Source organism: Gymnodraco acuticeps, unplaced genomic scaffold (genome assembly GCF_902827175.1).
Source record: "Gymnodraco acuticeps unplaced genomic scaffold, fGymAcu1.1, whole genome shotgun sequence".
NCBI lineage: Eukaryota > Metazoa > Chordata > Actinopteri > Perciformes > Bathydraconidae > Gymnodraco > Gymnodraco acuticeps.
Window position 1 is genome coordinate 3,608,952 of NW_022992265.1, and position 13,194 is coordinate 3,622,145.

A 13,194-nucleotide genomic window follows, 5' to 3' on the forward strand; every position below is an offset into this window, starting at 1 on the left:
GCGTTGCAAGCATCACGAGCGTCTATCGGCGTCAAAAGTTGAACAATGTTCAAAAAGTTGAACAATGTTCAACTTTTGAGGCTCGATGCTTGCTCGAAGCTGGCGTCAGCCAATCAAATCCCGTTTTTGCAATTCCCGCCAGTACAAGCGCTAGCCAATCAAACCGCCTGCAAGCTGGGAGAGCCAGACCGCAGTTCATTTCCTCATATTCCAAACGAGAAATTACGGTAGCAAATCACCCGGTTCTTTCCGACCAGAACTATTTACCGGGATACAAACCGGAGGAACCAGGCATGGAGGGAGGTGGCATAGACAGTGGGTGAAACTGGTAGGTTTTCGCCTGTTTGGCGATTTTATATCCAGTGTACTTCGTTTTAACATTGCTATTGCTTTGTATGTCGGGGGCGGGAGATTCATGTGATTGGTTGTTGGTCGCGTTGCTCGCAATAAATCGCCAAGCTTCAGACACGCCCAGCTTCAAGATTTGTTGATGCCTGTAGTGTAGACGGGCCGTAAAGATGAACAAAGCGGCACGTTCATAGAAGAGTTCCTCGTGGAACTACTTCGAAATTCGAATTGTACGGCCTATTGTCTTTATTTTTCTCATACTGATCTCATTTGGGATGTTAGCCTTTGCACCCCATATACATTCACAAAAACCTATTTGACACAGGAGGGGGCAACAGCAAAAAGCATAATAGGGCCTCTTTAAGATTAATAAATAAAAATTCAACACAGTCCTTCCTCACCATTCCTTAGTTTGATGCACAGTGACAAGAATTTATTTAGCTTTAGTCCTCTTTTGAATGGGTTGTTATTAGGGATGCACCGAATATTCGGCCGAAAATGGTTAAAAAGGCCCTTTCGGCTTTCGGCCGAAAAAATATCACCGAATGTCAGAACAGGCTTACGTTGGTAACCTAACGTGTTGTTGTGATGACGTAATAAAGACGCGGCGACCATGCTCGCGGCTGGCTCACGGGGGGGGGGGGACATTGACCTTTGTCATCGAGATTGCCCTGAGCCTTTAACAAATCGTATTAAATAATCTGATGACAGACTGTAAACAGAATAGCTGAAATTTTAACAAACTAAATAACTCAGTTTCCTCTAATCATTAACCCATGTTTGTATAATGTAGTTAACTCCGTGTGTTGCTGCTAGCATACATAACACCTGACGTGGAAACGTTACTCGTGGATGGGGCTACAGAGCTGCTAGAAAGACGGTCGAACCCGGTACATTCCTCCGTCTGCATGCGGTGCACTTTTGCTAAATGTTTAGACAAATTGCTCGTGCTTACATGCTAAACTCTTATTGCACTTATGGTAACAAGTATTCTCCACATCGAGACGGGTAAAGTTTAACCACACCTCGGAGCGCGTTCTCTCCGCCATCTCCGCAGTGTGCTCCGCTGCATGTAGCAGCTGCGTGTGTGTAAACTGCCCCGCCCCCTCGCACACAGACGGGGGAGAGAGATCTCGTCTGATCGAAAATACATCATAGACGCATTTGTTGTCTTTGCATATTAGAAACGAGTTGGCGACACTAAGACTGCGATATAATGTTTTTTAGCAATAATACATGACATATATAAATGTACTGTATGCATTCAAAAGTGCTGAATAAATGTTTTATGGACCCATAATAGTGATTATTATTTTAAGTTAAGTTTTGCCATAATCATGTCTATTTCCATAATCAGGTAGCTGAACAACATTGGTAAAAAATGTATACATTATATATATATATATTTCTATTAATCATTTTCGGCATTCGGTTTTCGGCCAACTGTTTCCTATTTTCGGTATCGGTTTCGGCCAAGAATTTCCCATTCGGTGCACCCCTAGTTGTTTTTCCTCCCGCCATGAGAAACGAGAGAAAGTGAAGCAGAGCACCTCACCCAAAATGTTGGCCATTAAAATGCATCAGCTTTCCGACAGGCATTCTAACCGTCAATGTTTTTTAAAATATTTTCTGTCTCTCATGGTGGACACATTCTTCAGGCACTAGGCTTTATCTGACTGGTTAGAGTATCTGAAATCCCAGTTGGATCCCGTCATGAAAGCTGTAGCTGTCAGGGCAGATTGCTCTTTGATTTACACTGTGCCAATAGGCAGGTGAGATTATGTCAGGTCATCTTTCTCTCCTCTGTCTGTGTCGTTCCACGAATGCCGTTTTGAATCATTCATCACAGGTGCCGTGACACTAACTAACTGGAATAAAGTAGCAGTCGTGCATACTGTAGGTGACAATAATGTAATCTGATTATCCAGAATATACAGGATATGTTATTTTACAAAATGGCAAATATGCATCTATTTTCTTTAACCACAGCCTTCTTTATGATGCATCAAGATGGATTGCATAAACAAAGTAGCATTTATTTTCTCAGTGGGTTGTAACTCTACCAGATATCATCCACAAGCATCCTCATCAATCCGGGGCTTAATCTGAAATACACATTTTGTCTGTTTGAAATGACAAAAATAGGAGAAGCATTTTTTTAAGGAATTAAGGGACACTCCATGTTGTTATAACTTCAGTCTTATTTTTGTAGTTTTTACCAACATTTCTCCAGAGCTAATTCTTTGTAGTCCTTATAATAACAGAGATGTTGTACATATATTTCTGTAAATACGCCTGTTTAGCTATTTTTGAAACTGCACAATATATAAGAACACATACAATACTTTAAAGCAGCGGTTTTCCAAGTGTGAGGTGCGCCAGAGAGCTTCAGGGGAGGCGCAGCGTGAGAAAAGAATAACGAGAAACAGTGAAATCTAGCTAGTTAACTTCAGCTAACTTTATGCGAGCGACAACATGGATCGATTTTTAGCGAAGTTACCTAAAGTGAGAAAGGAGACAGCGTCTGGCAGAAAACGGAGGAAGTATGACCACGATTATTTGAAGCTAGGATTTTCATGGACCAGTCCTGGCAGGGGCGGACCGGCCATCTGTGTGTTCTGGAGAATCACAGAACGGCCGGTCTGCTGACGGCCGGCACCGCCCTTTATTTAAATTGTAATAATACTTACTTTGATCAAAAGCAAGTACCGGTCAAGGCTGAAGCCAGAGGATGATCTGCGTTTATTCCTGTCTACATTTCATCCCCGCGTCATCCGCCTGTGCGCATCAAAGACGCAGACTCATTGTTCCCACTAAAGTAGGGGTGAGTGTAATAAGGAGGCAAAGTTGACGTTCAGTGTGTTGCCGGGAGCATATAAGGATTCATCCACGATGTTGAAAATGTTAAAAATGTTTAAAAAAAAGTTTAAAACATAAAGATAAAAAGTTTTTTAAAAGTTGTTGTTTAATGTTTTAAGGAGGTGACGCTACTCAGCCAATAAAATCGGTGCATACAGTAAGTCATTTCAAATGGCGTGCTCAAAAAAGAGAAAGGTAGACAGCGAAAACAGAGCATTTAATGACATGTTCTCTTACTGCATTATAGCAACAACAATAATAATAATAATTGGGGGGGGGGGCGCGGCTGTTCTTATGTTCTCTGAGGGGAGGCTCACCTTCCCACACTTTGAAAACCCCTGCTTTAAGGTAATTCATTCATTTGCAGACATGGTTATGTTATGTTATGTATGTTATAGAAAAGTTGTATTGAAGGTTAAATAAACCACACGACGGCACAGCTTTGTAAAATCTATAAGAGTCCTACTTGAGAAGAATAGCCCTCTTCTTCATTTCCATGGAGTGAGTCCATTCATTCAGTGAGGGTTGAGTGTTTTTTAAGCATTAAGGCTTCATTTCCAGTAAATGAAGCAGATATCTGATGCCCCGAATATTATCTGCAGCTACACTCAAAACTCCTCAATGAATAATTGAATTTAGAGCATAAACCACACCAAAAACAAGCATGCTCGTCAACAACAATAACATCTCCATAGAAGTACAAACTCCACCAACCAGAGATCAACACAATCATGCTCCCTTTCTAAACTGAAATAATTGGTGTGGTTCAATGGATCAGACAATGAATGCCCAAAAGGATTGTAATCTGACATCCACAAATCATCAGCAACAACCCTTGATCAATGAAATCCCTCTTCTTAAAATAATTGGGAAAAAAATTGGAAATGTGCAAAACTGTTGGTATTAATCCCTCATTCCACAGGGAAACTATTGGTCACAACTACAGCGTTAGGTCGAAGATGGTCCAATACATCAGAATATAAACCGTGATGTATTTCTTCAAAGGACTACTGACTGATTCATTTACCTTTTTTTTTTTTTAATCCTCCAAATACATTTGGCGGATGAGGGTTTTTTGGAAAACGTGTTTCATTATTTAATAACTATTTTACCAATTTTTGGTCCATTTGATGATTAGCTCTATGATAAAAGACCAATATGGTATTCAACTATTGGTTTGACCGCTGCCTATACTCAGCCATACATACTGTAGCAGTGAGCCCTTCCCAACAAGAATGGGGTTTTTTGTTCAAATGTATAGCTAGTTATATTTAATAGGTACACTTTCATTTCATATGTACTACCTTAAATGATGCTTATCTTTTTTTATAAGCTTCTAGCAACAATTCAGTACAACAAAGTTACCATGATACATGTGTACTGAAGGCTGTTAAACAGAACTTTAAGCTGCCATGCTCTTTCCACCAAATGATGGACATATCTTTATTTTGAAAGCAAAAGTCTTTAAGGGTTCACTTTACCACAGTTTCTTTGAGTTGCAGCTACTTGTGAGCGGGTCTGTTTTCCACTGTGACAGAAACTGTTTTGCCACTTCTTCCTCTCTGATGTGACTTGCACCGACTGAGCGGAAGGCAGGGAAAAGTCAAACCTGGAAAGGCAGGATAATGTTTGGAACGATTGCAAGGCCATGCCACATTCCTCAGACTTGTATTGGCAGTTGGCTCGGCTCCTGCTCCCCCACATCAGGGTGCTGTTAAGTGGCACAGCCTGCACGCAATCATGGTCGTGGCCAGATTGTTTTCACCGATGGCTCTAATGATCAAGCTGCGGACTGCCTTTTGTTGTCCTGCTCATTGGGCAAAATTGATTGTGTTCTTAAATCCTTCCCCTTTATTCACAAAGGCTGTATGGATTACAATACTTTACAGCTGACCTGCAAGCTGTTGTTGCAGCCACTAACAAAGACGTAATCGCTCAAAGCTTTCAACTACCAATTGATGCTGGTCCTCGCTTCCTTTACTGAGAAGTTTGCCAGGGAATCTGAATGACTATAACTATGCCTTATTTCCAGAATGCTCTGTGCGTGCAACAGACTTGAACACTTACATTATGCTATCCACAAGACTGGAAAAGCACAACAAGCAGAGTGGAACACCACTACACTCACATCCCGTCTGAAACATGTTATTGGCATTCCAAGCACCTTCTGAATGTTTAATGTCAAGGATTGTATTGTTTGTATTAGGAGGATTAACCTTTGAGATGACATATCTTCAGTTTCCCAGAAGCAAGGTAAACCCCTGAGAGAATATCTCCACATTCTTCTGATGCTTGTTGTAAAGCCTTTGGAGCAGAGGGACTTTGTTCTGTCAAAAAAACACCCTAGTGGGGAGTAGCACAGTGGAGGTGTGAAGGGGGGGGGGGGGGTCTTCTTCCTCAGGAGGAACAATGCACAGAGCAGCTTCTTTTTAATCATCGCTATCAAAGAAGACAAGCAGGCAGCAAAGCAGAGTTTCCCCAGCTCTGGGGCGCCGTAGTGTTTGAGGGTCCCATCACACGTCGCCGTGATGCCTTTGGGGAGATACGATGATTATTCTGCCAGCCAATAAAAAGGCTGTTTACATGTCTGCTCATCTTCCCTTGTGTTTGTTACAGTACTCGTAGAGTAAATAATGCATTGCGCTCCTGCTCAGAAGTCTTTCTATATTAGACATCAGGGTGCACGTGTAGGCTTTGCTAAGCATTTCTGACTGGCATGAGATCTGAAATGATTTGGCTGGAGAGAAGTTTTCACATTGAACGATATATGAATGCACTTTCTTGCATTTTAAATCAGGCTTTTAAAATGTCTTCAATATTTCCTCTGACATTAATAACGTCTTTGTAACTGATTCTGACATCTGTCTTTTATGTTTTTAAATCAAGCAACTATGGGCACTATAATAATGTCAAGCAGTTTAAAGAAGCAGGAGGGGTTTTCCAAAAGTGAGCATGGACATATTTTATTTAGACAGACTTTGGGAGCTCTTTCCTAACAATTCAGATATCACAATAATCAGCACTCTATGAATCCCTTACCTAAGGGCATAATTCCTTATGTGATATATGTCATTCTGTAAAAGGTGCATATATGCTAAAGCGCTCACTGGAGCATATGGCTTGATTTACATATTTTATTTCATGCACTGTCTTTCCATCTTGGTTGCTCTTCAAGAACGCACATATTTTATGAAACTCTGGCAACCTTATTATGGAAACTGCCATCAAACAGCTCTTCATTGTCTGAGCATCCTTGTTCAAAAGCACAGCGAAAAGCAAGGGACATTCGCTCACACCTCCACCCCTTTACAATAGAATACATATATAATATAATACAATGTAGTTTGCCATACTCATTGTCCTAAGATTTTTTGTTTTTTATTTGTTTAGGTTATTTGTATAGTTACATTTACATTTGGTGTAAATACTTTTTTAATGCTAAATTGTTTCTTAAAAATACTTATCTTGTATTATCCTTCTTTTTTTTTTCTACCTTCTTTGCAACTTGTTTTTTTGGATGGTTTATGTTCGCACCACCAGATAGCAACGCAAATTCCTTGCATGTGTAAACGTACCTGGCAATAAACTTGATTCTGATTCTTTCCCACACACTGCTGGCATGGTTCATTGTTTTACCATCATAGAAAGATTCCACACAAACATACAGTGGATGCAAAGAGCTGATGCATTTTGAGAAGTAAACATCGGACCTGAATGCAGAAGAGCCTTTGGGTGCCTCCACTAAATATCAATGTGAGTATAATAAAAGTATGGAAATGTGTCAATATCTAAAACCATGTGAAAAAGCAAAATGATTACACTGTTAAAAAAACAAAACATGAAAAGAGTCCTTGAAGAATGAATGTTTTAAGGACAGTGTATTTTCTGCTTTCCTATTGAACACTTGATGCATTTCATTATGTATGCAGTACATTAGATCGATTATGCAGGCATGAAGGCAGGCAGGATGTCTAGGTCATGGCTGAATCACTTTTGTATTTATGTTCATTTTAGGCAGCGTTCTCTTCGTCTCTTTGGGCTCCGCTCCGTCACTCTGTGGTGCTGCGGAGGGGAGAAGAATGCTGATGGATGCGAAGACTTCAATGAATATAAACCTGCTGAACACTGCTAAACCAAATCTGAACGGCAAACGTGCCGGTGATAAAAACCTTCTATTGTGCTTCCTATGTCTTAGATCTTATAATCTAGTTTCCCACTGCTATTGCACCTTAACGTCAATCTCTGTCAGATACAAAATCAAGCTGGATTCGGATGAGCTTCTGTATGGAGGTCACGGACGGCTGAACCACAACACAGAGTTCTTCACAGAGGCCCACGGATTCAATGGACGCCAAAACTCCATAAAGGTACATCTTTTTTGACTTATCAAAGGTCATCTCTTGTTATCCTCACTGTTATGGAGTGCACTCCAATCAGAAGTCCTGGGCCATTGTTGTCGACTACCTTCTCTCTGCCACTTTTCTAATAACCTATGCTGTATCACCATCCCATTCTGCATACTAATTCTAACAGTGGAGGATGTTGCACATTCACACCGCAAAAAGTGACAAAATGAAGTGTACTCAAAAATGTCAGTGTGCATACTAAATGATTTTGGAGTGTGCTGTTGATTGACGCCATTTTCCCTCAACTCAGTACCCATATGAAGGAGTTGCTCACAGCTGAAAAGTATCAAAAGCAGCAGTGGGTGGTGAGGAGACAGCTTCATGAGTATCTCTGGAGAAAAAAAAGATGGATTAAAACTGTGGACAAGCATTTTGTTCTCTTATGTATTCTGCCAATAGCTTTACCAACTCGTATGTCTGGCATTCATTCGTATTGTTACAAATTGGATGAAAGGTGCATTTAATTTGTGCTAGCTGCATTGAAACGTGTGGTATTTGCAGACTGTTTCGATGTAGGCCATTAACCAATGAGAACCTGGATCCTGACACTGGTACACTTTAATATAATTCCTTAATTAATGTTACACAAAATGCTCATTATAAGAGCTACAAATACAAGTGTGTATCTTTAGGATAAATATGTATAGGAAGCCGAAAGTCTCACACATTATAAACATTACTAACCATTTGAAATGTACTTTAGTGAGCTTACTGTACTTCACATCAAATATCATAACATTTTCCTTGCTGCACTGCCATTAGTTTATAACAAGTAATGCCCTCAAACTTGCCAGTTATTCTATTCATTGATAGGTGGATATTGTTTTGTTGGTTTGCAGTGGTTTAGTGTTTTTCTTTGAGCAGGATAAGAGGTGTACACTCAACCTGCTTGTAGCAATTACAAAATATGACAAAATGGTTGTCAGTGTTTTAATGTTTTGTCCTTTTATGTTTCGTGTTTGATTTCACAAATCAATTGAATTAGCTTGAAATGGAGTTTGTAGTGAGAGGATCCTTTCGAAGCCATTCTAATAAGGTTTAAGTGTGCTGTCATGAAAGAGAGCTGTTCTGGCAAACAGCCAACATCTCCCTGGTCTGGGCCTCTCAGCAAAACCACTGCTCTATCATTTAGTATCTTCCTCATTAATATGGTCAGCCTTTAATGCGGAATCCAGAAAATGAGCAAATGTGGCTGCATCTCTAAAAGAAAAGGCTATCGGGGGATGGTATCCATTGTTTATGAATATGATATCTGCATTCCTACTCATGTTGGCAGTTATCCTGGAGTCATTGAGGTATTATGGGAGTCTGATATCTACAGCCCTTTCAGATTTTCCAGCAAACAATGTGCATTATTCATTGTGTTAGAACTTACATTTTTATGTGAATGCCTCTTAAACTCACAAGGCCCCACAGAGGGGAGAGACATATCTCGGAGAACAGACCACTGGGCTTCAATCATGGGGACTGCTTTAGGCTAATAGCATGAAATAGGTCGGTACTTGAGATATAGAAAGACACACTGATGTGCATGTTAAGCAGAGTGCTCGAAAATCTTCCTCATCTTTGCCTCCTGATGTCATTTGTTTCCTTGATTAAATGCTGAAAAGCCCTAAGATGTTTATGAATAAGGTCAGGAATGAATTAGTGAGGATCGGCACTGATACCCAGACACTCCAACTGTAACTGGGCTGATTGCATGTGTTAGATCTTATGTTAATGAATCCGATTAGTGTGTGGGGACAGTGATGTCTGGGAAGTGGTCTGAAAGCCTTCGTCTCCCCTGCTGTTTTTTTTAGGTTGTTAAGTCAAATAATAAATATCTCCATGCAGTGCACTTAAGCTGCTCCAGTTATTACAAGAGTTGACACAGCACCTGATAAGGTGTTTGTTTACCTGAACTCAACTTGAACCTCCTCAGATCAATACTTAAAGTGTTGCAGTTAATGGATGAATGTTATCACTCTACATTAACTGCATATTAGGAGTCGGACCGAGCACTTTGAAGCCTAAAGAATTTGCTTGGAAAATCTCTAATTATTTAGAGCATCGTTTCAACATTATTTAACCTTAAAAAGCCTTTGCCTCTTTCACACAGACACTTATCCTCCATCGTATTAGCTTAGGTTTCATCAGATAAGGACTCAAATTCTACATTCTCTTAAATCTCTTATTAATTCAAACACCACTGCTTCACCCACGTCCCTCTTGGCCAAAATGTGAAGTTTAGTTAACAAGTCATCTGCAAATGTTGGCACCCTAATGGACTAATGGGGAATGAAAGGCAGTGGAAGGAGTCGGCAGGGTGGGGACCCTTCTGTGGATACTGTATCTCCTTCACAGGCACCCTGATTGCAAATAGAGACTGTAGTCTTGCATAAAAATGCTTCACCACCTCCTCCTCCTCCTCCTCCTCCTCCTCCTCACACCTACCTGGTTATGATAAGAATAATCAGAGAAGGCCTTTGTGGGGGCAGCGCAAGTTGCCCACATCGTCAATGTTTTATTTAACAACTGTTGCTTCAAAGTCTCCGCAAAACTTCCTCTCTTTTGTCTTTTTAATGGGTCCGTCCGTTCTCCAGCTTCCCCGTTTTTGAGCAATAACAAACTTTTCTACCCTCCAAGAATGCAACACTCCTCAGACTGCACATAATTGGAAGAAGCCGAGAGCATCCCCGTGGCCCGGGAGGCTGACATCATGTAACAGAACCGTGTTTACCAATGTGCTGCTGAACTGTTGTTGTGTTACATCTCTTAGCTTTTTCAATTCTTTTCTCCATTATTAAACAAATCAATGAAGACAAAAATCTTCTTCAAAACAAACTAAAATAATAATATTTCAATTGATAACAAATGAATAAATGTACAAGATGTTAAAGTATACTACATGAAATGCTTCTTCTGTTACATGGCTTGCTATAAAACATATTTAGATTTATTTGATTTCCCACTTCAAAAGTCTAAGTCAACCTTTACAAATGTAGTATGAGCTGTAACTAATGGTTTTGATATGCTTAATAAAACATTAGTTAATAGAAAGTGCCTTATTAGAAGTAGTATACAAAATTGTCGCAAATAATTCAAATTTCACATTTGTTTATTGGTTGCTATTAGGTTAATAAGTAGTTAAAGTATCACGCAAATGTCAAATGAAATAATCTGCATTTATTGTAGATGCTGAGATAATTGATGAATGTGTTAAAATGATGAGTTTGGGTTGAGTTCAAGCACAGTGGGAAGGGATATTTAGTAGACAAATTGAAACGCATCAAATCAGAATGCCTTTATTCCTCCCACAGAGGGGAAATTGACATTGTTTCAGCAAAAGTGAAGATAGAGACAAAAAATAAACACTTTCCGATAAACAGTGACTGTCAGAGTTAGCGATGGAAAGATTTAGCTCAGTAAACCGAGCTCAAAGAAATGCTGATCCATCTGTAGCCTAAACCCAGTCTGAGGCCTGAGTCTGAACCCGACAGAACTCAAATCAGACCCAACCCTTCTTGGCTAACAACTTAACGGACAGCTTTGGCGGCTTGTTGAAGACAGCTATCAATTCTCAGTGTTAACATCATTTACAGTATGTGTGTTTTAGCTGACTCTCATCCCCAGTGTCCAATAAAACAAGGAACAGCCTGTCAGTGCAGTCAGACCCGGGGCTTTGCACTCATCACATAAACAGTAGGCACACATGTCCCATTAAAATGCCTGTAGGCTTTATTTACTTGTTTATCCTTCTTTGCATTAAATACAAGCTCATTGTAATATAATTATTTTATCTTTTATTCTGAGGGATTGAGTAGGGGTCTATATTATTGAGCTCAAAATGGCTTATAACTTAAAATAACATGTATGAAATGTGAGAGAGTTGCATGACGATGAACCTACAGAGTATGGTCCTCCTAATCTCAGCTTTCCTGAGATTCATGGTGAGTTACAGTATAGCTTATTATTTTGTCTTTGTCAGTTAATGTACAGTTTAAACTCACTCTTACCGTCCTTTAATCGTTTTTTCTTTTAAAGTAGGGTTTGTTAGTTATAACAAAAGAATCAGGGTTTATTTCATTTCATCCCTAGCAATATGAAGAGTGTAGATGTTTGAACAGCTTGCAATGAAGCCGAATACAAGTATGGAAAATGCACTCTTCCCTTTGTGTAAATAAAAAGATGTTGCAGCTACTGTAAGCGTTCATGTGAGTGAACTGACAGCTTGATATACTCAGCAGGGCATTTCATGAGAATCTCACACATCAACAACTAGGATTACAGCGATTGAGCGATTACCATTTATTAATTTAGCAAGGCGAAAAAGTAGTGTAGTCAGAGAATCAAACTCTCCGAGTGAAAAAAAACGTGCTGGTATTTGTCACATTTATAGTTTTATTGGAGTGTTATAATGTCAAATACGTTACGCTAAGAAACACTGATGAATAATTAGCCGCTTCAAAACCTTTTGATAAACTTTGCATGCATCAAAGGGGTTGTCTCTTCTGACAGTTTCACAAAAAGAAATTAAGCTGAAGTGAGGAAGAAAGTGAGGGAAACGAAGCAGGCTTGTAGAAAATGATCAAAAGATGTACATTCCCATCAGAAACATCTAAGGGTGGATGTTGAAGTGTGAACTTATAGAATAAAACTGTGACAGGACCTGCACGTACAAATATACAGTACTGATAGATCCTACTGTGTATACTGTATGGAACAATAAACACTGAGTATACATTTAAAGTGTTCCAAGGAGATCACAATGCATTTCAATGTATTTGCATTTATCTATTGTGTGTCGGGATATAGAAACGCAATTTAAAAGTTTTCTATTCAATAGCTGTATTGTAAACTGAGATACTGTTGGCTCAGAAAGTTACAATTCTGTTACGTCCTTATCTTTAGAAAAAAATGTTCCTTCGTTCAGGAGCTTAATGTTTGTTTATTGTGACTATGGAGGACAAAAAAAAACAATAAATTAAGTGTTGATCACTGAACATGGTGACAAAACAACTAAAACTACATAATACAAATTGTAAACGGAAACCGATAATATCCTTTAATCAGTTGGTGACTCTGTTAACCTACCAAGTCTGGGTCATGTTATTACCTTGAGTCTTAGATGCATGCACACGAGTCCTTACGGGGGTTGATCCTTGTTAAGCGATTGATGGATCCAAACAGAGACATGCCTGAGGCCTGTACTACGAAGCTGGTTCAACCTAACCTGGATATGTTTGAGTTAGCCGGTTGGCCTAATCCAAAACACGACGCGGGTTACCAAGTGGATCGCTCAAGCCAGCCGTGTCCTATCTAGTTAGGTGCGCGTTCACATGAAAGGGGTGGTATCTGGAGCATTCGACCAAGATTATCACAAACATGTACAAGCGTACTGACAGCGCAGCGTCATACTTCCTGAATGAAAAGTCAACTATAATATTAGACATATGAAGAAATTAAACTTTAAACATCCATGACTTAAACTCTTTATCCAGGATAAAAGCCACATAGCTGCATCTGCAAGGTGAATACAGCTGGTAAAAGAAAAAGTGTTTGAATGCGTACATTAACAGGTTTATATCACTGCCCCGTCTAA

The 13,194-nt window shown here is 39.6% G+C and overlaps 1 protein-coding gene across 1 annotated transcript in view; it reads left to right on the plus strand.

Annotated features, from left to right (window-relative positions):
- Positions 1–13,194, plus strand: part of gbe1b (glucan (1,4-alpha-), branching enzyme 1b) — a 118,000-nt gene that overhangs the window by 87,809 nt on the left and 16,997 nt on the right. The window contains exon 15 of the mRNA XM_034207095.1: positions 7,457–7,574. Coding sequence (XP_034062986.1) covers positions 7,457–7,574 — 118 coding nt within the window. The remainder of the gene's footprint in view (positions 1–7,456; positions 7,575–13,194) is intronic.